The sequence below is a fragment of the Coregonus clupeaformis genome, unplaced genomic scaffold, assembly GCF_020615455.1.
Source record: "Coregonus clupeaformis isolate EN_2021a unplaced genomic scaffold, ASM2061545v1 scaf0725, whole genome shotgun sequence".
NCBI lineage: Eukaryota > Metazoa > Chordata > Actinopteri > Salmoniformes > Salmonidae > Coregonus > Coregonus clupeaformis.
In genome coordinates, this window is record NW_025534180.1 from 25,074 (window position 1) to 52,468 (window position 27,395).

General features: G+C 46.3%; 1 protein-coding gene across 1 annotated transcript in view; it reads left to right on the plus strand.

The window, feature by feature from the left end:
- The first annotated feature begins 370 nt into the window (after window positions 1-370).
- The window catches only part of LOC123485545 (glypican-6-like), a 146,026-nt gene continuing 119,001 nt past the window's right edge, over window positions 371-27,395 (plus strand). Inside the window, exons 1-2 of the mRNA XM_045216501.1 lie at window positions 371-374; window positions 3,281-3,439. Coding sequence (XP_045072436.1) covers window positions 371-374; window positions 3,281-3,439 — 163 coding nt within the window. The remainder of the gene's footprint in view (window positions 375-3,280; window positions 3,440-27,395) is intronic.

The following is a 27,395-nucleotide window of genomic DNA, read 5'->3' on the forward strand; positions in this document are numbered from 1 at the left end:
GCAGTTAATACAGGTAATGAGTGGAGAACAGGAGGGCTTCTTAAAGAAAAACTAACAGGTCTGTGAGAGCCAGAATTCTTACTGGTTGGTAGGTGATCAAATACTTATGTCATGCAATAAAATGCAAATGAATTACTTAAAAATCATACAATGTGATTTCCTGGATTTTTGTTTTAGATTCCGTCTCTCACAGTTGAAGTGTACCTATGATAAAAATTACAGACCTCTACATGCTTTGTAAATAGGAAAACCTGCAAAATCGGCAGTGGATCAAATACTTGTTCTCCCCACTGTACCTGCTGGAGCGCAGACTATGGGTGGGTGTTGCTATGGTGACCAGTGAGCTAAAATAAGGAGGGGATTTGGGGGCATGGGCAAGTTGCAGCGGAGGGTGCAGAGCTGGTGGCCGGGGTAGGGGTAGCCAGGTGGAAAGCATGGTCAGCCGTAGCAAAATGTTTGTTGAAATTCTCGATTATCGTAGATTTATTGGTGGTGACAGTGTTTCCTAGCCTCAGTGCAGTGGGCAGCTGGGAGGAGGTGCTCTTATTCTCCATGGACTTTACAGTGTCCCAAAACGTTTTGGAGTTAGTGCTAAAGGATGCACATTTTTGTTTGAAAAAGCTAGTCTTTGCTTTCCTAACTGATTGTATATTGGTTCCTGACTTCCCTGAAAATGTGCGTATCGCGGGGGCTGTTCGATGCTAATGCAGTACGCCACAGGATGTTTTGTGCTGGTCAAGGGCAGTCAAGTCTGAGGAGAACCAGGGGCTATATCTGTTCTCAGTTCTGAATTTTTTGAATGGGGCATGTTTATTTAAGATGGAGAGGAAAGCGCTTTTGAAGAACATCCAGGCATCATCTACTGACGGAATGAGGTCAATCTCCATCCAGGATACCCGGGCCAGGTCAATTAGAAAGGCCTGCTCACTGAAGTGTTTTAGGAAGCGTTTGATAGTGATTAGGGCTGGTCGTTTGACCGCGGACACATTACGGACGCAGGCAATGAGGCAGTGATCGCTGAGATCCTGGTTGAAGACAGCGGAGGTGTATTTAGAGGGTAAGTTAGTCAGGATGATATCTATGAGGGTACCCATGTTAACGGATTTAGGGTTGTACCTGGTAGGTTCGTTGATAATTTGTGTGAGATTGAGGGCATCTAGTTTGGATTGTAGGACGGCCAGGGTGTTAAGCATATCCCAGTTTAGGTCACCAAGCAGTACGAACTCTGAGGATAGATGGGGGGCAATCAGTTCACATATGGAGTCCAGGGCACAGCTGGGGGCTGAGGGGGGTCTGTAGCAAGCGGCAACAGTGAGAGACTTATTTCTGGAAAGGTGGATTTTTAGAAGTAGAAGCTCAAACTGTTTGGGCACAGACCTGGATAGTATGATAGAGCTCTGCAGGCTATCTCTACAGTAGATTGCAACTCCACCCCCTTTGGCAGTTCTATCTAGACGGAAAATGTTGTAATTCGGGATGGAAATGTCTGAATTTTTGGTGGCCTTCCTAAGCCAGGATTCAGACACTGCTAGAACATCAGGGTTGGCGGAGTGTGCTAACGCAGTGAATAACTCAAACTTGGGGAGGAGGCTTCTGATGTTAACATGCAAGAAACCAAGGCTTTTACGGTTACAGAAGCCAGCAAATGATAGCGCCTGGGGAGTATGAGTGATACTGGGGGCTGCAGGGCCTGGGTTAGCCTCTACATCACCAGAGGAACAGAGGAGGAGTAGAATAAGGATATGACTAAAGGCTTTAAGAACTGGTCTTCTAGTGCGTTGGGTACAGAGAGTAAAAGGGGCAGATTTCCGGGCATTGTAGAATAGATTCAGGGCATTATGTACAGAAAAGGATATGGAAGGATATGAGTACAGTGGAGGTACACCTAAGCATTGGGTAACGATGAAAGAGATCGCATCACTGGAGGCACCGATTGAGCCGGTCTCCGCGTGTATGGAGGGTGGAACAAAGGAGCTATTTGAGGCAGTTTGAGAGGGACTTGGGGCTCTACAGTGAAATTGTATAATAAGAACTAACCCAAACAGCAATAGGCATATTGACATGGGAGAGAGGCATAACGCAATCACAGGTGTTATTCGAGAGGGCTAAGACAACAACTGGTAATGGCGATGAAAGTTTGGGCTGAGGCTAAACAGATAAACAGGATGGGGTACCGTGTAAAGCAGGGTTCTTCAATTCCGGTCCTGGAGGGCCGAAACACCTCTGTTTTTCATCCTCTCCTAATCAGGGGCTAATTCAGACCTGGGACACCAGGTGTGTGCAATTAACTACCAGGTAGAAATAAAAAACAGAAGTGTTTCGGCCCTCCAGGACCGGAATTGAAGAACCCTGGTGTAAAGGAACAGATAGCGGAGAAGACCGCTAACGGTGGCTAGAGCTGGCTGGTAGGTAGTGCAGGCCACAGATAGTGGTGAAGACCGCTAACGGTGGCTAGAGCTGGCTGGCTGGTAGGTAGTGCAGGCCACAGATAGTGGTGAAGACCGCTAACGGTGGCTAGAGCTGGCTGGTAGGTAGGTAGTGCAGGCCACAGATAGTGGAGAAGACCGCTAACGGTGGCTAGAGCTGGCTGGTAGGTAGTGCAGGCCACAGATAGTGGTGAAGACCGCTAACGGTGGCTAGAGCTGGCTGGCTGGTAGGTAGTGCAGGCCACAGATAGTGGTGAAGACCGCTAACGGTGGCTAGAGCTGGCTGGTAGGTAGTGCAGGCCACAGATAGTGGTGAAGACCGCTAACGGTGGCTAGAGCTGGCTGGTAGGTAGTGCAGGCCACAGATAGTGGTGAAGACCGCTAACGGTGGCTAGAGCTGGCTGGTAGGTAGTGCAGGCCACAGATAGTGGTGAAGACCGCTAACGGTGGCTAGAGCTGGCTGGTAGGTAGTGCAGGCCACAGATAGTGGTGAAGACCGCTAACGGTGGCTAAATAGCAAGTAGCTAGTTAGCTGGCTAGTTTCAGCCGTAGGTTCTTGATAAAAATTAAGAAATAATAGAATCCGTTCCACATTGGGTGAGGTGGGTTGCAGGAAAGTATATTTAGTTAAAGGATGGAAAGTGAGATGGAGAAATATATACGAATAAAAGACAAAAAAACGAACAAAAAACTGGCTATTTACACACGACCGTACTGCTACGCCATCTTGGAAACCAATGTCTGTATGTCCGTCCGTCCGTCTCTCCCCAGGTATTAACTGTCTCTCTCTCTCCCCAGGTATTAACTGTCTCTCTCTCTCCCGAGGTATTAACTGTCTCTCTCTCTCTCCCCAGGGGAGCACCTGCGTGTTTGTCCTCAGGGCTACACCTGTTGTACGCCTGACATGGAGGAGAAGCTGGGGCAGCAGAGCAAGCTGGAGTATGAGAACCTGGTGGAGGAGACCAGTCGCACGCTCAGGACCACCTTGGTGTCCAGACATCAACAGTTTGACGGTAAGACAGACAGACAGCTATGTCATGGTGTCTCCTGAGCTCCCATAGCAGAATGTGGAGCTCACACTGTTTGACTCTAGTGCTGTTATTAGATCCAGTAGTTGTTGGGGAAACACTGAGTTGGGAACCCTGATGTGTCTGTCAGATGGAACTGATGACCTTACTGGGTAGAGTCTAGTGGCACTCACCATGAAGCTGTTTAAGGAGTTAGACTGCTACCACACACCATGAAGCTGTTTAAGGAGTTAGACTGCTACCACACACCATGAAGCTGTTTAAGGAGTTAGACTGCTACCACACACCATGAAGCTGTTTAAGGAGTTAGACTGCTACCACACACCATGAAGCTGTTTAAGGAGTTAGACTGCTACCACACACCATGAAGCTGTTTAAGAGTTGTTCTGCTACCACACACCGTGAAGCTGTTTAAGAGTTAGACTGCTACCACACACCATGAAGCTGTTTAAAGAGTTGTTCTGCTACCACACACCGTGAAGCTGTTTAAGAGTTGTTCTGTTACCATACACCATGAAGCTGTTTAAGGAGTTAGACTGCTACCACACACCATGAAGCTGTTTAAGGAGTTAGACTGCTACCACACACCATGGAGCTGTTTAAGGAGTTAGACTGCTACCACACACCATGAAGCTGTTTAAGGAGTTAGACTGCTACCACACACCATGAAGCTGTTTAAGGAGTTAGACTGCTACCACACACCATGGAGCTGTTTAAGGAGTTAGACTGCTACCACACACCATGAAGCTGTTTAAGGAGTTAGACTGCTACCACACACCATGGAGCTGTTTAAGGAGTTAGACTGCTACCACACACCATGAAGCTGTTTAAGGAGTTAGACTGCTACCACACACCATGAAGCTGTTTAAGGAGTTAGACTGCTACCACACACCATGGAGCTGTTTAAGGAGTTAGACTGCTACCACACACCATGAAGCTGTTTAAGGAGTTAGACTGCTACCACACACCATGAAGCTGTTTAAGGAGTTAGACTGCTACCACACACCATGAAGCTGTTTAAGGAGTTAGACTGCTACCACACACCATGAAGCTGTTTAAGGAGTTAGACTGCTACCACACACCATGAAGCTGTTTAAGGAGTTAGACTGCTACCACACACCATGGAGCTGTTTAAGGAGTTAGACTGCTACCACACACCATGGAGCTGTTTAAGGAGTTAGACTGCTACCACACACCATGGAGCTGTTTAAGGAGTTAGACTGCTACCACACACCATGAAGCTGTTTAAGGAGTTAGACTGCTACCACACACCATGAAGCTGTTTAAGGAGTTAGACTGCTACCACACACCATGAAGCTGTTTAAGGAGTTAGACTGCTACCACACACCATGAAGCTGTTTAAGGAGTTAGACTGCTACCACACACCATGAAGCTGTTTAAGGAGTTAGACTGCTACCACACACCATGAAGCTGTTTAAGAGTTGTTCTGCTACCACACACCATGGAGCTGTTTAAGAGTTGTTCTGCTACCACACACCATGAAGCTGTTTAAGAGTTGTTCTGCTACCACACACCGTGAAGCTGTTTAAGAGTTGTTCTGTTACCACACACCATGAAGCTGTTTAAGAGTTAGACTGCTACCGCACACCATGAAGCTGTTTAAAGAGTTGTTCTGCTACCACACACCGTGAAGCTGTTTAAGAGTTGTTCTGTTACCACACACCATGAAGCTGTTTAAGGAGTTAGACTGCTACCACACACCATGAAGCTGTTTAAGGAGTTAGACTGCTACCACACACCATGAAGCTGTTTAAGGAGTTAGACTGCTACCACACACCATGAAGCTGTTTAAGGAGTTAGACTGCTACCACACACCATGGAGCTGTTTAAGGAGTTAGACTGCTACCACACACCATGAAGCTGTTTAAGGAGTTAGACTGCTACCACACACCATGAAGCTGTTTAAGGAGTTAGACTGCTACCACACACCATGAAGCTGTTTAAGAGTTGTTCTGCTACCACACACCATGGAGCTGTTTAAGAGTTGTTCTGCTACCACACACCATGAAGCTGTTTAAGAGTTGTTCTGCTACCACACACCGTGAAGCTGTTTAAGAGTTGTTCTGTTACCACACACCATGAAGCTGTTTAAGAGTTAGACTGCTACCGCACACCATGAAGCTGTTTAAAGAGTTGTTCTGCTACCACACACCGTGAAGCTGTTTAAGAGTTGTTCTGTTACCACACACCATGAAGCTGTTTAAGGAGTTAGACTGCTACCACACACCATGAAGCTGTTTAAGGAGTTAGACTGCTACCACACACCATGAAGCTGTTTAAGAGTTGTTCTGCTACCACACACCATGAAGCTGTTTAAGAGTTGTTCTGCTACCACACATAGTGGTGGCTATTCTAAAGTAGTGCACTATATAGGGAATAGGGTGTCATAGGGCTCTGGTCTAAAGTAGTGCACTATATAGGGAATAGGGTGTCATAGGGCTCTGGTCTAAAGTAGTGCACTATATAGGGAATAGGGTGTCATAGGGCTCTGGTCTAAAGTAGTGCACTATATAGGGAATAGGGTGCCATAGGGCTCTGGTCTAAAGTAGTGCACTATATAGGGAATAGGGTGTCATAGGGCTCTGGTCTAAAGTAGTGTACTATATAGGGAATAGGGTGTCATAGGGCTCTGGTCTAAAGTAGTGCACTATATAGGGAATAGGGTGTCATAGGGCTCTGGTCTAAAGTAGTGTACTATATAGGGAATAGGGTGTCATAGGGCTCTGGTCTAAAGTAGTGTACTATATAGGGAATAGGGTGTCATAGGGCTCTGGTCTAAAGTAGTGTACTATATAGGGAATAGGGTGTCATAGGGCTCTGGTCTAAAGTAGTGCACTATATAGGGAATAGGGTGTCATAGGGCTCTGGTCTAAAGTAGTGTACTATATAGGGAATAGGGTGTCATAGGGCTCTCGTCTAAAGTAGTGCACTATATAGGGAATAGGGTGTCATAGGGCTCTGGTCTAAAGTAGTGTACTATATAGGGAATAGGGTGTCATAGGGCTCTGGTCTAAAGTAGTGCACTATATAGGGAATAGGGTGTCATAGGGCTCTGGTCTAAAGTAGTGCACTATATAGGGAATAGGGTGTCATAGGGCTCTGGTCTAAAGCAGTGCACTATATAGGGAATAGGGTGTCATAGGGCTCTGGTCTAAAGTAGTGCACTATATAGGGAATAGGGTGTCATAGGGCTCTGGTCTAAAGTAGTGCACTATATAGGGAATAGGGTGTCATAGGGCTCTGGTCTAAAGTAGTGCACTATATAGGGAATAGGGTGTCATAGGGCTCTGGTCTAAAGTAGTGCACTATATAGGGAATAGGGTGTCATAGGGCTCTGGTCTAAAGTAGTGTACTATATAGGGAATAGGGTGTCATAGGGCTCTGGTCTAAAGTAGTGCACTATATAGGGAATAGGGTGTCATAGGGCTCTGGTCTAAAGTAGTGTACTATATAGGGAATAGGGTGTCATAGGGCTCTGGTCTAAAGTAGTGTACTATATAGGGAATAGGGTGTCATAGGGCTCTGGTCTAAAGTAGTGCACATATAGGGAATAGGGTGTCATAGGGCTCTGGTCTAAAGTAGTGTACTATATAGGGAATAGGGTGTCATAGGGCTCTGGTCTAAAGTAGTGCACTATATAGGGAATAGGGTGTCATAGGGCTCTGGTCTAAAGTAGTGTACTATATAGGGAATAGGGTGTCATAGGGCTCTGGTCTAAAGTAGTGCACTATATAGGGAATAGGGTGTCATAGGGCTCTGGTCTAAAGTAGTGCACTATATAGGGAATAGGGTGTCATAGGGCTCTGGTCTAAAGTAGTGCACTATATAGGGAATAGGGTGTCATAGGGCTCTGGTCTAAAGTAGTGTACTATATAGGGAATAGGGTGTCATAGGGCTCTGGTCTAAAGTAGTGCACTATATAGGGAATAGGGTGTCATAGGGCTCTGGTCTAAAGTAGTGTACTATATAGGGAATAGGGTGTCATAGGGCTCTGGTCTAAAGTAGTGCACTATATAGGGAATAGGGTGTCATAGGGCTCTGGTCTAAAGTAGTGCACTATATAGGGAATAGGGTGTCATAGGGCTCTGGTCTAAAGTAGTGCACTATATAGGGAATAGGGTGTCATAGGGCTCTGGTCTAAAGTAGTGCACTATATAGGGAATAGGGTGTCATAGGGCTCTGGTCCAAAGTAGTGTACTATATAGGGAATAGGGTGTCATAGGGCTCTGGTCTAAAGTAGTGTACTATATAGGGAATAGGGTGTCATAGGGCTCTGGTCTAAAGTAGTGTACTATATAGGGAATAGGGTGTCATAGGGCTCTAGTCTAAAGTAGTGCACTATATATGGAATAGGGTGTCATAGGGCTCTGGTCTAAAGTAGTGCACTATATAGGGAATAGGGTGTCATAGGGCTCTGGTCTAAAGTAGTGCACTATATAGGGAATAGGGTGTCATAGGGCTCTGGTCTAAAGTAGTGCACTATATAGGGAATAGGGTGTCATAGGGCTCTGGTCTAAAGTAGTGTACTATATAGGGAATAGGGTGTCATAGGGCTCTGGTCTAAAGTAGTGTACTATATAGGGAATAGGGTGTCATAGGGCTCTGGTCTAAAGTAGTGCACTATATAGGGAATAGGGTGTCATAGGGCTCTGGTCTAAAGTAGTGCACTATATAGGGAATAGGGTGTCATAGGGCTCTGGTCTAAAGTAGTGTACTATATAGGGAATAGGGTGTCATAGGGCTCTGGTCTAAAGTAGTGCACTATATAGGGAATAGGGTGTCATAGGGCTCTGGTCTAAAGTAGTGCACTATATAGGGAATAGGGTGTCATAGGGCTCTGGTCTAAAGTAGTGTACTATATAGGGAATAGGGTGTCATAGGGCTCTGGTCTAAAGTAGTGCACTATATAGGGAATAGGGTGTCATAGGGCTCTGGTCTAAAGTAGTGTACTATATAGGGAATAGGGTGTCATAGGGCTCTGGTCTAAAGTAGTGCACTATATAGGGAATAGGGTGTCATAGGGCTCTGGTCTAAAGTAGTGTACTATATAGGGAATAGGTTGCCATAGGGCTCTGGTCTAAAGTAGTGTACTATATAGGGAATAGGGTGTCATAGGGCTCTGGTCTAAAGTAGTGCACTATATAGGGAATAGGGTGTCATAGGGCTCTGGTCTAAAGTAGTGCACTATATAGGGAATAGGGGTGCCATAGGGCTCTGGTCTAAAGTAGTGCACTATATAGGGAATAGGGTGTCATAGGGCTCTGGTCTAAAGTAGTGTACTATATAGGGAATAGGGTGTCATAGGGCTCTGGTCTAAAGTAGTGCACTATATAGGGAATAGGGTGTCATAGGGCTCTGGTCTAAAGTAGTGTACTATATAGGGAATAGGGTGTCATAGGGCTCTGGTCTAAAGTAGTGCACTATATAGGGAATAGGGTGTCATAGGGCTCTGGTCTAAAGTAGTGTACTATATAGGGAATAGGGTGTCATAGGGCTCTGGTCTAAAGTAGTGCACTATATAGGGAATAGGGTGCCATAGGGCTCTGGTCTAAAGTAGTGCACTATATAGGGAATAGGGTGTCATAGGGCTCTGGTCTAAAGTAGTGCACTATATAGGGAATAGGGTGTCATAGGGCTCTGGTCTAAAGTAGTGCACTATATAGGGAATAGGGTGTCATAGGGCTCTGGTCTAAAGTAGTGTACTATATAGGGAATAGGGTGTCATAGGGCTCTGGTCTAAAGTAGTGCACTATATAGGGAATAGGGTGTCATAGGGCTCTGGTCTAAAGTAGTGTACTATATAGGGAATAGGGTGTCATAGGGCTCTGGTCTAAAGTAGTGCACTATATAGGGAATAGGGTGTCATAGGGCTCTGGTCTAAAGTAGTGCACTATATAGGGAATAGGGTGTCATAGGGCTCTGGTCTAAAGTAGTGCACTATATAGGGAATAGGGTGTCATAGGGCTCTGGTCTAAAGTAGTGCACTATATAGGGAATAGGGTGTCATAGGGCTCTGGTCTAAAGTAGTGTACTATATAGGGAATAGGGTGTCATAGGGCTCTGGTCTAAAGTAGTGTACTATATAGGGAATAGGGTGTCATAGGGCTCTGGTCTAAAGTAGTGTACTATATAGGGAATAGGGTGTCATAGGGCTCTAGTCTAAAGTAGTGCACTATATAGGGAATAGGGTGTCATAGGGCTCTGGTCTAAAGTAGTGCACTATATTGGGAATAGGGTGTCATAGGGCTCTGGTCTAAAGTAGTGCACTATATAGGGAATAGGGTGTCATAGGGCTCTGGTCTAAAGTAGTGCACTATATAGGGAATAGGGTGTCATAGGGCTCTGGTCTAAAGTAGTGTACTATATAGGGAATAGGGTGTTATAGGGCTCTGGTCCAAAGTAGTGTACTATATAGGGAATAGGGTGTCATAGGGCTCTGGTCTAAAGTAGTGCACTATATAGGGAATAGGGTGTCATAGGGCTCTGGTCTAAAGTAGTGCACTATATAGGGAATAGGGTGTCATAGGGCTCTGGTCTAAAGTAGTGTACTATATAGGGAATAGGGTGTCATAGGGCTCTGGTCTAAAGTAGTGCACTATATAGGGAATAGGGTGTCATAGGGCTCTGGTCTAAAGTAGTGCACTATATAGGGAATAGGGTGTCATAGGGCTCTGGTCTAAAGTAGTGTACTATATAGGGAATAGGGTGTCATAGGGCTCTGGTCTAAAGTAGTGCACTATATAGGGAATAGGGTGTCATAGGGCTCTGGTCTAAAGTAGTGTACTATATAGGGAATAGGGTGTCATAGGGCTCTGGTCTAAAGTAGTGCACTATATAGGAATAGGGTGTCATAGGGCTCTGGTCTAAAGTAGTGTACTATATAGGGAATAGGTTGCCATAGGGCTCTGGTCTAAAGTAGTGTACTATATAGGGAATAGGGTGTCATAGGGCTCTGGTCTAAAGTAGTGCACTATATAGGGAATAGGGTGTCATAGGGCTCTGGTCTAAAGTAGTGCACTATATAGGGAATAGGGTGCCATAGGGCTCTGGTCTAAAGTAGTGCACTATATAGGGAATAGGGTGTCATAGGGCTCTGGTCTAAAGTAGTGTACTATATAGGGAATAGGGTGTCATAGGGCTCTGGTCTAAAGTAGTGCACTATATAGGGAATAGGGTGTCATAGGGCTCTGGTCTAAAGTAGTGTACTATATAGGGAATAGGGTGTCATAGGGCTCTGGTCTAAAGTAGTGCACTATATAGGGAATAGGGTGTCATAGGGCTCTGGTCTAAAGTAGTGTACTATATAGGGAATAGGGTGTCATAGGGCTCTGGTCTAAAGTAGTGCACTATATAGGGAATAGGGTGCCATAGGGCTCTGGTCTAAAGTAGTGCACTATATAGGGAATAGGGTGTCATAGGGCTCTGGTCTAAAGTAGTGCACTATATAGGGAATAGGGTGTCATAGGGCTCTGGTCTAAAGTAGTGCACTATATAGGGAATAGGGTGTCATAGGGCTCTGGTCTAAAGTAGTGTACTATATAGGGAATAGGGTGCCATAGGGCTCTGGTCTGAAGTAGTGTAATTCGGGACAGAGATGCATTAGATTTCAGACCACTGAGCCTTATAGTATCTAACATGCTTCACTAGTCACTGGAGCCCGAGAAGAGGAGAGGAGGGATGTTGTGTTGAACACCGTGTAGAGAAGAGTGATGTGCTGTTTACCTGTTATCTCTGAAAGCACGTGTCCCAGGTGTGTTGGTCTGAGAAACAAGCAGAAACTATATATCAGACTGATGGGATCAGTACTTTATGACTGATAGGAGCAGTACTTTATGACTGATGGGATCAGTACTTTATGACTGATGGGATCAGTACTTTATGACTGATAGGATCAGTACTTTATGACTGATAGGATCAGTACTTTATGACTGATAGGATCAGTACTTTATGACTGATGGGATCAGTACTTTATGACTGATGGGATCAGTACTTTATGACTGATAGGATCAGTACTTTATGACTGATAGGATCAGTACTTTATGACTGATAGGATCAGTACTTTATGACTGATAGGATCAGTACTTTATGACTGATAGGATCAGTACTTTATGACTGATAGGATCAGTACTTTATGACTGATGGGATCAGTACTTTATGACTGATGGGATCAGTACTTTATGACTGATAGGATCAGTACTTTATGACTGATAGGATCAGTACTTTATGACTGATAGGATCAGTACTTTATGACTTATAGGATCAGTACTTTATGACTGATAGGATCGGTACTTTATGACTGATAGGATCGGTACTTTAGGACTGATAGGATCAGTACTTTATGACTGATAGGATCAGTACTTTATGACTGATAGGATCGGTACTTTATGACTGATAGGATCAGTACTTTAGGACTGATAGGATCAGTACTTTATGACTGATAGGAGCAGTACTTTATGACTGATGGGATCAGTACTTTATGACTGATAGGATCAGTACTTTATGACTGATAGGATCAGTACTTTGACTGATAGGATCAGTACTTTATGACTGATAGGATCAGTACTTTATGACTGATAGGAGCAGTACTTTATGACTGATAGGATCAGTACTTTATGACTGATAGGAGCAGTACTTTATGACTGATAGGATCAGTACTTTATGACTGATAGGAGCAGTACTTTATGACTGATAGGATCAGTACTTTATGACTGATAGGATCAGTACTTTATGACTGATAGGATCAGTACTTTATGACTGATAGGATCAGTACTTTATGACTGATAGGATCGGTACTTTATGACTGATAGGATCGGTACTTTATGACTGATAGGATCAGTACTTTAGGACTGATAGGATCAGTACTTTAGGACTGATAGGATCAGTACTTTAGGACTGATAGGATCAGTACTTTATGACTGATAGGATCAGTACTTTATGACTGATAGGATCAGTACTTTGACTGATAGGATCAGTACTTTATGACTGATAGGATCAGTACTTTATGACTGATAGGAGCAGTACTTTATGACTGATAGGATCAGTACTTTATGACTGATAGGAGCAGTACTTTATGACTGATAGGATCAGTACTTTATGACTGATAGGAGCAGTACTTTATGACTGATAGGAGCAGTACTTTATGACTGATAGGATCAGTACTTTATGACTGATAGGAGCAGTACTTTATGACTGATAGGATCAGTACTTTATGACTGATAGGATCAGTACTTTATGACTGATAGGATCAGTACTTTAGGACTGATAGGATCGGTACTTTAGGACTGATAGGATCGGTACTTTAGGACTGATAGGATCAGTACTTTATGACTGATAGGATCGGTACTTTATGACTGATAGGATCGGTACTTTATGACTGATAGGATCAGTACTTTAGGACTGATAGGATCAGTACTTTATGACTGATAGGAGCAGTACTTTATGACTGATGGGATCAGTACTTTATGACTGATAGGATCAGTACTTTATGACTGATAGGATCAGTACTTTGACTGATAGGATCAGTACTTTATGACTGATAGGATCAGTACTTTATGACTGATAGGAGCAGTACTTTATGACTGATGGGATCAGTACTTTATGACTGATAGGATCAGTACTTTATGACTGATAGGATCAGTACTTTGACTGATAGGATCAGTACTTTATGACTGATAGGATCAGTACTTTATGACTGATAGGATCAGTACTTTGACTGATAGGATCAGTACTTTATGACTGATAGGATCAGTACTTTATGACTGATAGGAGCAGTACTTTATGACTGATGGGATCAGTACTTTATGACTGATAGGATCAGTACTTTATGACTGATAGGAGCAGTACTTTATGACTGATAGGATCAGTACTTTATGACTGATAGGATCAGTACTTTATGACTGATAGGATCAGTACTTTATGACTGATAGGATCAGTACTTTATGACTGATAGGATCAGTACTTTAGGACTGATAGGATCAGTACTTTATGACTGATAGGAGCAGTACTTTATGACTGATAGGATCAGTACTTTGACTGATGGGATCAGTACTTTATGACTGATAGGATCAGTACTTTATGACTGATAGGAGCAGTACTTTATGACTGATAGGATCAGTACTTTATGACTGATAGGATCAGTACTTTATGACTGATAGGATCAGTACTTTATGACTGATAGGATCAGTACTTTATGACTGATAGGATCAGTACTTTAGGACTGATAGGATCAGTACTTTAGGACTGATAGGAGCAGTACTTTGACTGATAGGATCAGTACTTTATGACTGATAGGATCAGTACTTTAGGACTGATAGGATCAGTACTTTAGGACTGATAGGATCAGTACTTTATGACTGATAGGAGCAGTACTTTATGACTGATAGGAGCAGTACTTTATGACTGATAGGAGCAGTACTTTATGACTGATAGGATCAGTACTTTGACTGATAGGATCAGTACTTTGACTGATAGGATCAGTACTTTATGACTGATAGGATCAGTACTTTGACTGATAGGATCAGTACTTTATGACTGATAGGATCAGTACTTTATGACTGATAGGATCAGTACTTTGACTGATAGGATCAGTACTTTGACTGATAGGATCAGTACTTTGACTGATAGGATCAGGACTTTATGACTGATAGGATCAGTACTTTATGACTGATAGGATCAGTACTTTATGACTGATAGGATCAGTACTTTATGACTGATAGGATCAGTACTTTATGACTGATAGGATCAGTACTTTATGACTGATAGGAGCAGTACTTTATGACTGATAGGATCAGTACTTTATGACTGATAGGATCAGTACTTTATGACTGATAGGATCAGTACTTTATGACTGATAGGATCAGTACTTTATGACTGATAGGATCAGTACTTTATGACTGATAGGATCGGTACTTTATGACTGATAGGAGCAGTACTTTATGACTGATAGGATCAGTACTTTATGACTGATAGGATCAGTACTTTATGACTGATAGGAGCAGTACTTTATGACTGATAGGATCAGTACTTTATGACTGATAGGATCGGTACTTTATGACTGATAGGATCAGTACTTTATGACTGATAGGATCGGTACTTTAGGACTGATAGGATCGGTACTTTATGACTGATAGGATCGGTACTTTATGACTGATAGGATCGGTACTTTATGACTGATAGGATCAGTACTTTATGACTGATAGGATCAGTACTTTATGACTGATAGGATCAGTACTTTATGACTGATAGGAGCAGTACTTTATGACTGATAGGATCAGTACTTTATGACTGATAGGAGCAGTACTTTATGACTGATAGGATCAGTACTTTATGACTGATAGGATCAGTACTTTATGACTGATAGGATCAGTACTTTATGACTGATAGGATCAGTACTTTATGACTGATAGGATCAGTACTTTAGGACTGATAGGAGCAGTACTTTAGGACTGATAGGAGCAGTACTTTGACTGATAGGAGCAGTACTTTGACTGATAGGAGCAGTACTTTGACTGATAGGATCAGTACTTTATGACTGATAGGATCAGTACTTTATGACTGATAGGATCAGTACTTTAGGACTGATAGGATCAGTACTTTATGACTGATAGGATCAGTACTTTATGACTGATAGGACCAGTACTTTGACTGATAGGATCAGTACTTTGACTGATAGGATCAGTACTTTATGACTGATAGGATCAGTACTTTATGACTGATAGGATCAGTACTTTATGACTGATAGGATCAGTACTTTATGACTGATAGGATCAGTACTTTGACTGATAGGATCAGTACTTTGACTGATAGGATCAGTACTTTATGACTGATAGGATCAGTACTTTATGACTGATAGGATCAGTACTTTGACTGATAGGATCAGTACTTTGACTGATAGGATCAGTACTTTGACTGATAGGATCAGTACTTTATGACTGATAGGATCAGTACTTTATGACTGATAGGATCAGTACTTTGACTGATAGGATCAGTACTTTGACTGATAGGATCAGTACTTTATGACTGATAGGATCAGTACTTTATGACTGATAGGATCAGTACTTTGACTGATAGGATCAGTACTTTGACTGATAGGATCAGTACTTTGACTGATAGGATCAGTACTTTGACTGATAGGATCAGTACTTTATGACTGATAGGATCAGTACTTTATGACTGATAGGATCAGTACTTTATGACTGATAGGATCAGTACTTTATGACTGATAGGATCAGTACTTTATGACTGATAGGAGCAGTACTTTATGACTGATAGGATCAGTACTTTATGACTGATAGGATCAGTACTTTATGACTGATAGGATCAGTACTTTATGACTGATAGGATCGGTACTTTATGACTGATAGGAGCGGTACTTTATGACTGATAGGATCAGTACTTTATGACTGATAGGATCAGTACTTTATGACTGATAGGATCAGTACTTTATGACTGATAGGATCAGTACCTTTCCCAGATCTGTGCCTCGACACAATCCTGTCTCGGAGCTCTACGGACAATTCCTTCGACCTCATGGCTTGGGTTTTGCTCTGACATGCACTGTCAACTGTGGGACCTTTTTATATAGACAGGTGTGTGCCTTTCCAAATCATGTCCAATCAATTGGATTTACCACAGGTGGACTCCAATCAAGTTGTAGAAACAAGGGCCTGAATACTTATATAAATACGTTTTTTCTCTTTTTATTTTTAATACATTTGCAAAAATGTCTAAAAACCATTTTAGAATAAGGCTGTAATGTAACAATATGTGGAAAAAGTCAATGGGTCTGAATACTTTCCGAATGCACTGTATAGGTAGGAGCTACCGAATGTCCTTTTTTTGTTGAGTTTGGACATTTACAAGCGAATGTAAGCGAACGAGAGATATATTGTGCATAATGAACAAAGTTTTGATGCACGCTTGTCTGAAGGAAGAACAGTACTGTGTACAGGCTGTGTCTGTGTGGAGTCTGGAGTCGCTAGGGCAACAGGCCTGCCTGCTCTGCTTGGAGTCGCTAGGGCAACAGGCCTGCCTGCTCTGCTTGGAGTAGCTAGGGCAACAGGCCTGCCTGCTCTGCTTGGAGTCGCTAGGGCAACAGGCCTGCCTGCTCTGCTTGGAGTCGCTAGGGCAACAGGCCTGCTCTGCTCTGCTTGGAGTCGCTAGGGCAACAGGCCTGCTCTGCTCTGCTTGGAGTCGCTAGGGCAACAGGCCTGCCTGCTCTGCTTGTAGTCGCTAGGGCAACAGGCCTGCCTGCTCTGCTTGGAGTCGCTAGGGCAACAGGCCTGCTCTGCTCTGCTTGGAGTCGCTAGGGCAACAGGCCTGCTCTGCTCTGCTTGGAGTCGCTAGGGCAACAGGCCTGCCTGCTCTGCTTGGAGTCGCTAGGGCAACAGGCCTGCTCTGCTCTGCTTGGAGTCGCTAGGGCAACAGGCCTGCTCTGCTCTGCTTGGAGTCGCTAGGGCAACAGGCCTGCTCTGCTCTGCTTGGAGTCGCTAGGGCAACAGGCCTGCCTGCTCTGCTTGGAGTCGCTAGGGCAACAGGCCTGCTCTGCTCTGCTTGGAGTCGCTAGGGCAACAGGCCTGCCTGCTCTGCTTGGAGTCGCTAGGGCAACAGGCCTGCTCTGCTCTGCTTGGAGTCGCTAGGGCAACAGGCCTGCCTGCTCTGCTTGGAGTCGCTAGGGCAACAGGCCTGCTCTGCTCTGCTTGGAGTCGCTAGGGCAACAGGCCTGCCTGCTCTGCTTGGAGTCGCTAGGGCAACAGGCCTGCCTGCTCTGCTTGGAGTCGCTAGGGCAACAGGCCTGCCTGCTCTGCTTGGAGTCGCTAGGGCAACAGGCCTGCCTGCTCTGCTTGGAGTCGCTAGGGCAACAGGCCTGCCTGCTCTGCTTGGAGTCGCTAGGGCAACAGGCCTGCTCTGCTCTGCTTGGAGTCGCTAGGGCAACAGGCCTGCCTGCTCTGCTTGGAGTCGCTAGGGCAACAGGCCTGCTCTGCTCAGAGAAGAGAAACAACACAAGGAAATCAACATAGTGGCAGCTGTACTGATAACTCATCCGAAAGGGCTTCACAAACACTGCAGAAATCTAACAAAATATAATGCCCCGTCACTTTATTAATTCAGACACTTACTTAGGTAACTCACGAGTTAAACTTAGGGGTCGGGTTAATGCAGACTTCTGCGTTTTTTCACGCAGGGAAAAAAATAAAAGATCAAACGCATAAGAAATATCCTGCTGCGTTTTGTAAAACGCAGATGTAAAAATGCTTCTTATTGTAATTTCTGCTCGGCAATCAGACTAATTTTGTGCTTCAGTTGCGCTTCTCCACTCGGCTGAGAATTCAGCAGACAGCGCTCTAACTGATGTGTAGGAAAATGTATGCACTCACTAACTGTAAGTCGCTCTGGATAAGAGCGTCTGCTAAATGACTAAAATGTCAAATGTAAAGTGTGTAGCTAGATTTCTCTTGTACTTTTCTCAGTGTTTCCTGTGAAGGAAAACTATAGTTGCATGCCCCTGATCACTATTGAAGAAAAAAAAAAAAACACAGTTGACTTTCAATATTAAACGATAACCCCTGTCAATACACAGCTGTACCTGCCTGCTCCCGCCTTCTCCTGTTGTGCTGTTTACAAACACACACGTGACTGGCTCAGCTGTTCTGGGGAACTACGGTAAGCTTCATAATCCAGGCTCTGTCGTAACCGGCCGCGACCGGGAGACCCATGGGGCGGCGCACAATTGGCCCTGCGTCGTCCAGGGTAGGGGAGGGAATGGCCGGCAGGGATGTAGCTCAGTTGGTAGAGCATAGCGCTTGCAACGCCAGGGTTGTGGGTTTGATTCCCACGGGGGGCCAGTATAAAAAAATAATGTATGCACTCACTAACTGTAAGTCGCTCTGGATAAGAGCGTCTGCTAAATGACTAAAATGTAAATGTAAATGTCAAATAATGTGACAGCTGAAATGAGGAACACAATCTGCTGTATAACGTATTGCACTGCAGGCATTTACTTAAAAAGTAACTACAAATATAAAATTGTATTGGGAAAAACTTCAAATAAATAGTTTAAACGGTATTGAATGGTATTGAACAAACATCCCGTGGCTATTTCCAAATCCCCCGCTAAATGTTATATACGGTACATCACCCAAGCCTAGGAGACTGCCTCACCCCTGAACTTCTATATGTCACGCTGTTCTGTGTGTTGGATTTTATTAAGGAAATATGGAAGTAAGGTAACTAACCCTAACCCATGAAAATATAGTGGGTGGAGATTACTGGTTGTTTTTATTTTTATTTTTAATAAATGCACTGTTGGTTAAGGGCTGTAAGTAAGCATTTCACTGTAATGTCTGCACCTGTTGTATTCGGCGCATGTGACCAATAACATTTTATTTTATTTGATTTAAAGTGCTACTGGAAATATTTCTAAACACCAGAATAATTTCCACATATTTTATTTTAATTTTTTTACTCAAACAGTCTTTGCCCATTTAGTAATTCATGTTTCTATTCATTGAAGAAAAGTTAACCAGTAGAATGTTGGAGAAAAAAAAAAACCCGATGCCTGTGGATCCTATCTGGGTTCAGATGGTGAGATCAAACAGCGTGGTCTCTCAGAGGTCCTCATTAGAGCCGACCCAGTTACACTCCAGAAGAGTTCTGAACTGGAGTTGGCATCAGAAGACATTTAGTCAGAACACGCTTTTCAACCTTTTAGAGAAAATAAGAAACGCTACTCAGAACAAGATGGTAGCAGGATAACAGGAGAATCACCGGTCACCCGCCCTTTGGTTAGCTGCTTCCATCATCAGGGGGGTTTCAGTAGAATCACCGGTCACCCGCCCTTTGGTTAGCTGCGTCCATCATCAGGGGGGTTTCAGTAGAATCACCGGTCACCCGCCCTTTGGTTAGCTGCGTCCATCATCAGGGGGGTTTCAGTAGAATCACCGGTCACCCGCCCTTTGGTTAGCTGCGTCCATCATCAGGGGGTTTCAGTAGAATCACCGGTCACCCGCCCTTTGGTTAGCTGCGTCCATCATCAGGGGGGTTTCAGTAGAATCACCGGTCACCCGCCCTTTGGTTAGCTGCGTCCATCATCAGGGGGGTTTCAGTAGAATCACCGGTCACCCGCCCTTTGGTTAGCTGCGTCCATCATCAGGGGGGTTTCAGTAGAATCACCGGTCACCCGCCCTTTGGTTAGCTGCGTCCATCATCAGGGTCAGGCAGCTAGCCTTGTAATTACCAGACTGATTTCCGCAGGAATCCGTGTAGTGAAACAGAATGTAAGCTTGCGAGACTTCTAGATGGATGTACGAGGTTAGCAGGCTGCTGCCTCTTGCTGTCTCAGCCCATTAGGATAGATGGTTCAGGATGTTTCCCAAATGGCACCCTATTCCCTATACAGTGGACTGCTTTAGACCAGGGCTATGTCACTATGTAGGGAATAGGGTGCCATTTGGGCTGTAAATCTAGTGTGGCCTGGACACTATTTCCTCTCTGCCTGAGGGGGTGTCCCTCTGATGGGTTTCAATAGGCCAGGAGACTGCTGGGTTTCAGGGAGGCCAGGAGACTGCTGGGTTTCAAGGAGTCCAGGAGACTGCTGGGTTTCAATAGGCCAGGAGACTGCTGGGTTTCAATAGGCCAGGAGACTGCTGGGTTTCAATAGGCCAGGAGACTGCTGGGTTTCAAGGAGTCCAGGAGACTGCTGGGTTTCAAGGAGGCCAGGAGACTGCTGGGTTTCAAGGAGGCCAGGAGACTGCTGGGTTTCAAGGAGTCCAGGAGACTGCTGGGTTTCAATAGGCCAGGAGACTGCTGGGTTTCAATAGGCCAGGAGACTGCTGGGTTTCAAGGAGTCCAGGAGACTGCTGGGTTTCAAGGAGGCCAGGAGACTGCTGGGTTTCAATAGGCCAGGAGACTGCTGGGTTTCAAGGAGGCCAGGAGACTGCTGGGTTTCAAGGAGGCCAGGAGACTGCTGGGTTTCAATAGGCCAGGAGACTGCTGGGTTTCAAGGAGGCCAGGAGACTGCTGGGTTTCAAGGAGGCCAGGAGACTGCTGGGTTTCAATAGGCCAGGAGACTGCTGGGTTTCAAGGAGGCCAGGAGACTGCTGGGTTTCAAGGAGGCCAGGAGACTGCTGGGTTTCAAGGAGGCCAGGAGACTGCTGGGTTTCAAGGAGTCAATAGGCCAGGAGACTGCTGGGTTTCAAGGAGGCCAGGAGAGTGCTGGGTTTCAATAGGCCAGGAGACTGCTGGGTTTCAAGGAGGCCAGGAGACTGCTGGGTTTCAAGGAGGCCAGGAGACTGCTGGGTTTCAATAGGCCAGGAGACTGCTGGGTTTCAAGGAGGCCAGGAGACTGCTGGGTTTCAAGGAGGCCAGGAGACTGCTGGGTTTCAAGGAGGCCAGGAGACTGCTGGGTTTCAAGGAGGCCAGGAGACTGCTGGGTTTCAAGGAGGCCAGGAGACTGCTGGGTTTCAAGGAGTCAATAGGCCAGGAGACTGCTGGGTTTCAAGGAGGCCAGGAGAGTGCTGGGTTTCAATAGGCCAGGAGACTGCTGGGTTTCAAGGAGGCCAGGAGACTGCTGGGTTTCAAGGAGGCCAGGAGACTGCTGGGTTTCAATAGGCCAGGAGACTGCTGGGTTTCAAGGAGGCCAGGAGACTGCTGGGTTTCAAGGAGGCCAGGAGACTGCTGGGTTTCAATAGGCCAGGAGACTGCTGGGTTTCAAGGAGGCCAGGAGACTGCTGGGTTTCAAGGAGGCCAGGAGACTGCTGGGTTTCAATAGGCCAGGAGACTGCTGGGTTTCAAGGAGGCCAGGAGACTGCTGGGTTTCAAGGAGGCCAGGAGACTGCTGGGTTTCAATAGGCCAGGAGACTGCTGGGTTTCAAGGAGGCCAGGAGACTGCTGGGTTTCAAGGAGTCAATAGGCCAGGAGCCTGCTGGGTTTCAAGGAGTCAATAGGCCAGGAGACTGCTGGGTTTCAAGGAGTCCAGGAGGCTGCTGGGTTTCAAGGAGGCCAGGAGACTGCTGGGTTTCAAGGAGTCAATAGGCCAGGAGCCTGCTGGGTTTCAAGGAGTCAATAGGCCAGGAGACTGCTGGGTTTCAAGGAGTCAATAGGCCAGGAGCCTGCTGGGTTTCAAGGAGGCCAGGAGACTGCTGGGTTTCAAGGAGTCAATAGGCCAGGAGACTGCTGGGTTTCAAGGAGTCAATAGGCCAGGAGACTGCTGGGTTTCAAGGAGGCCAGGAGACTGCTGGGTTTCAAGGAGGCCAGGAGACTGCTGGGTTTCAAGGAGTCAATAGGCCAGGAGACTGCTGGGTTTCAAGGAGTCCAGGAGGCTGCTGGGTTTCAAGGAGGCCAGGAGACTGCTGGGTTTCAAGGAGTCAATAGGCCAGGAGCCTGCTGGGTTTCAAGGAGTCAATAGGCCAGGAGACTGCTGGGTTTCAAGGAGTCAATAGGCCAGGAGCCTGCTGGGTTTCAAGGAGGCCAGGAGACTGCTGGGTTTCAAGGAGTCAATAGGCCAGGAGACTGCTGGGTTTCAAGGAGTCAATAGGCCAGGAGCCTGCTGGGTTTCAAGGAGGCCAGGAGACTGCTGGGTTTCAAGGAGTCAATAGGCCAGGAGACTGCTGGGTTTCAAGGAGTCAATAGGCCAGGAGACTGCTGGGTTTCAAGGAGTCAATAGGCCAGGAGACTGCTGGGTTTCAAGGAGTCAATAGGCCAGGAGACTGCTGGGTTTCAAGGAGGCCAGGAGACTGCTGGGTTTCAAGGAGGCCAGGAGACTGCTGGGTTTCAAGGAGTCAATAGGCCAGGAGACTGCTGGGTTTCAAGGAGTCAATAGGCCAGGAGACTGCTGGGTTTCAAGGAGTCAATAGGCCAGGAGACTGCTGGGTTTCAAGGAGTCAATAGGCCAGGAGACTGCTGGGTTTCAATAGGCCAGGAGACTGCTGGGTTTCAAGGAGGCCAGGAGACTGCTGGGTTTCAAGGAGTCAATAGGCCAGGAGCCTGCTGGGTTTCAAGGAGTCAATAGGCCAGGAGCCTGCTGGGTTTCAAGGAGTCAATAGGCCAGGAGGCTGCTGGGTTTCAAGGAGTCAATAGGCCAGGAGGCTGCTGGGTTTCAAGGAGTCAATAGGCCAGGAGACTGCTGGGTTTCAAGGAGTCAATAGGCCAGGAGACTGCTGGGTTTCAAGGAGGCCAGGAGACTGCTGGGTTTCAAGGAGTCAATAGGCCAGGAGACTGCTGGGTTTCAAGGAGGCCAGGAGGCTGCTGGGTTTCAAGGAGGCCAGGAGACTGCTGGGTTTCAAGGAGTCAATAGGCCAGGAGACTGCTGGGTTTCAAGGAGTCAATAGGCCAGGAGACTGCTGGGTTTCAAGGAGTCAATAGGCCAGGAGACTGCTGGGTTTCAAGGAGTCAATAGGCCAGGAGACTGCTGGGTTTCAAGGAGTCAATAGGCCAGGAGACTGCTGGGTTTCAAGGAGTCAATAGGCCAGGAGACTGCTGGGTTTCAAGGAGTCAATAGGCCAGGAGACTGCTGGGTTTCAATAGGCCAGGAGACTGCTGGGTTTCAAGGAGGCCAGGAGACTGCTGGGTTTCAAGGAGTCAATAGGCCAGGAGACTGCTGGGTTTCAAGGAGTCAATAGGCCAGGAGACTGCTGGGTTTCAAGGAGTCAATAGGCCAGGAGGCTGCTGGGTTTCAAGGAGTCAATAGGCCAGGAGACTGCTGGGTTTCAAGGAGTCAATAGGCCAGGAGACTGCTGGGTTTCAAGGAGGCCAGGAGACTGCTGGGTTTCAAGGAGTCAATAGGCCAGGAGACTGCTGGGTTTCAAGGAGGCCAGGAGGCTGCTGGGTTTCAAGGAGGCCAGGAGACTGCTGGGTTTCAAGGAGTCAATAGGCCAGGAGACTGCTGGGTTTCAAGGAGTCAATAGGCCAGGAGACTGCTGGGTTTCAAGGAGTCAATAGGCCAGGAGACTGCTGGGTTTCAAGGAGTCAATAGGCCAGGAGCCTGCTGGGTTTCAAGGAGTCAATAGGCCAGGAGGCTGCTGGGTTTCAAGGAGTCAATAGGCCAGGAGGCTGCTGGGTTTCAAGGAGTCAATAGGCCAGGAGACTGCTGGGTTTCAAGGAGTCAATAGGCCAGGAGACTGCTGGGTTTCAAGGAGTCAATAGGCCAGGAGGCTGCTGGGTTTCAAGGAGTCAATAGGCCAGGAGACTGCTGGGTTTCAAGGAGGCCAGGAGACTACTGGGTTTCAAGGAGTCAATAGGCCAGGATACTGCTGGGTTTCAAGGAGTCAATAGGCCAGGAGCCTGCTGGGTTTCAAGGAGTCAATAGGCCAGGAGGCTGCTGGGTTTCAAGGAGTCAATAGGCCAGGAGCCTGCTGGGTTTCAAGGAGGCCAGGAGCCTGCTGGGTTTCAAGGAGTCAATAGGCCAGGAGCCTGCTGGGTTTCAAGGAGGCCAGGAGACTGCTGGGTTTCAAGGAGTCAATAGGCCAGGAGGCTGCTGGGTTTCAAGGAGTCAATAGGCCAGGAGCCTGCTGGGTTTCAAGGAGGCCAGGAGACTGCTGGGTTTCAAGGAGTCAATAGGCCAGGATACTGCTGGGTTTCAAGGAGTCAATAGGCCAGGAGCCTGCTGGGTTTCAAGGAGGCCAGGAGACTGCTGGGTTTCAAGGAGGCCAGGAGACTGCTGGGTTTCAAGGAGTCAATAGGCCAGGAGCCTGCTGGGTTTCAAGGAGTCAATAGGCCAGGAGCCTGCTGGGTTTCAAGGAGGCCAGGAGACTGCTGGGTTTCAAGGAGGCCAGGAGACTGCTGGGTTTCAAGGAGGCCAGGAGACTGCTGGGTTTCAAGGAGGCCAGGAGACTGCTGGGTTTCAAGGAGGCCAGGAGACTGCTGGGTTTCAAGAAGCACATGAGCCAGGAGAATGCTGTGTTTCAAGGAGACGGGGAGCCTGCTGGGTTTCAAGGAGACCATGAACAGGAGACTGCTGTGTTTCAAGGAGGCCAGGAGACTGCTGGGTTTCAAGGAGGCCAGGAGACTGCTGGGTTTCAAGGAGTTGGGGACCCTGCTGGGTTTCAAGGAGATGGGGAGCCTGCTGGGTTTCAAGGAGATGGGGAGCCTGCTGGGTTTCAAGGAGGCCATGAGCCAGGAGCCTGCTGGGTTTCAAGGAGACCAGGAGCCTGCTGGGTTTTAAGGAGACCAGGAGCCTGCTGGGTTTCAAAGAGGCCATGAGCCAGGACAAATAGGACAAATAAATACAAGAGCCAGCTCCTGCTATGCAATTCCATCTCTTTTCATTTCTTAATTTCATCTCATGTTTTCACTGCCAGATCTACTGAAATATCCACAGTGTTGTAATTGACTTTAGTAAGAAACGCTGCTTCCCTCTCTTCTGGATATTGGGTTTGTTCTGCCACAGCTGAGATCTGCCTCTCTGGTGCCTGGGATGAAATATGACCAGGCTGTAAATGCACCGTCTTTCTCTCTCTCTCTCTCTCTCTCTCTCTCTCTCTCTCTCTCTCTCTCTCTCTCTCTCGCTCTCTCGCTCGCTCTCAGGCTGAACCTAGACCTCTATTCCATTTCAACTTTAGATCTCTATATTTCAGCCAGTATTAGTTGTGACAGCATATATGTCTATGACACAGTGTCCTGTGTTATTCCATTCAGCTTCTGTTCCTGTGGTAATACAATGTCTGTGTGGATCACACCAACTCTTTACAACTGGTTTAGTTTCCTGGAAGTAATCACATCAAATCAGTTTCACTAAAAAAGTCTTATACTTTGTTCTAAAACATTTCCGTAGGATGTAGAAAAGACTACTAAGGTTTACATTACGTTTAGCTAAATGATGATGCTTGGCTTTTATTACAGTCTCACCTGAAGGGGTAGACATTATTATTACAGAGTATTATAATACTATATACACAGAGTTAGGAGAAACATGACGCTGTACTTCAGCCCACACTTAGTATATTGGATTAACTCCCAGAAAGTTGTTTCCCTTCCTTCCAGGGTTACAGGCTCTTCTGAAAGAGATCTGGCTGACTGGTTGTCATGTGAATTTCTATCTCTAATTCAACCTAAGCTTGAATCATTACCAGAGGTTGTAAGGCTCTGGTTTTAATCATAAATGATTCAAGGTCCACAACCCACAAGTATTATCTGTATATTTATTCATGGTGAGCTCTGGCGCCAAAGACACATACATACTGTTTTTATACCTCTTGACAAACAAAGGCACTATGCTCCTCCCACCTTTAGGTGGCTTTCTTAAACAGTTTCCGCCTTCCCCCTTGAATGTTTAGTACCGCCCCCTCTGTTAGTGGGTTGACACTACATGATAATTCTAACATTTATACTGTATTTGGGGTGAAATCCTTTAGTCATTATTCTTAAAATCCAAATTAATCTAACACTGGCTGACAGCTCCAGACTCACACAGAACTCTCTGCCGTTAGACCGCTGTGCCACTCGGGAGGCCCAAGGCACTGCATCGCTACAGACCCGGGTTCGATCCCAGGCTGTGTCGCAGCCGGCCGCGATCGGGAGACCCCATGAGGCGGCGCACAATTGGGTTTGGCCGGCCGGGATGCCCTTGTCCGATCGCGCTCTAGCGACTCCTTGTGGCGGGCCCGGGCGCATGCACACTGACTTCGGTCGCCCAACTGTACAGCGTTTCCACCGACACATTGGTGCGGCTGGCTTCCGGGTTAAGCGAACAATGTGTCAAGAAGCAGCGCGGCTTGGCGGGGTCGTGTTTCGGAGGACGCATGGCTCTCGACCTTCGCCTCTCGAGAGTCCGTACGGGAGTTGCAGCGATGGGACAAGACTAACTACCCAATTGGATTCACGAAATTGGGGAGAAAAAGGGGTAATAAGTACAAAAAATATATATATATATAAAAATAAAAACTCTGCCGTTTACATTACCAAATGGAGCATTAAGGTCTGGGTACCGTCCCAAATGGAGCATTAAGGTCTGGGCACCGTCCCAAATGGAGCATTAAGGTCTGGGCACCGTCCCAAATGGAGCATTAAGGTCTGGGTACCGTCCCAAATGGAGCATTAAGGTCTGGGCACCGTCCCAAATGGAGCATTAAGGTCTGGGCACCGTCCCAAATGGAGCATTAAGGTCTGGGCACCGTCCCAAATGGAGCATTAAGGTCTGGGTACCGTCCCAAATGGAGAATTAAGGTCTGGGCACCGTCCCAAATGGTGCCCTGTTCCCTATATAGTACAATACTTTAGACCCTATGGGCTCTGGTCTAAAGTAGTGCACTATATAGGGAATAGGGTGTCATAGGGCTCTGGTCTAAAGTAGTGTACTATATAGGGAATAGGGTGTCATATGGCTCTGGTCTAAAGTAGTGTACTATATAGGGAATAGGGTGTCATAGGGCTCTGGTCTAAAGTAGTGCACTATATAGGGAATAGGGTGTCATAGGGCTCTGGTCTAAAGTAGTGTACTATATAGGGAATAGGGTGTCATATGGCTCTGGTCTAAAGTAGTGCACTATATAGGGGATAGGGTGTCATAGGGCTCTGGTCTAAAGTAGTGCACTATATAGGGAATAGGGTGCCATAGGGCTCTGGTCTAAAGTAGTGCACTATATAGGGAATAGGGTGCCATAGGGCTCTGGTCTAAAGTAGTGCACTATATAGGGAATAGGGTGTCATAGGGCTCTGGTCTAAAGTAGTGTACTATATAGGGAATAGGGTGCCATAGGGCTCTGGTCTAAAGTAGTGCACTATATAGGGAATAGGGTGTCATAGGGCTCTGGTCTAAAGTAGTGTACTATATAGGGAATAGGGTGCCATAGGGCTCTGGTCTAAAGTAGTGTACTATATAGGGAATAGGGTGTCATAGGGCTCTGGTCTAAAGTAGTGCACTATATAGGGAATAGGGTGTCATAGGGCTCTGGTCTAAAGTAGTGTACTATATAGGGAATAGGGTGTC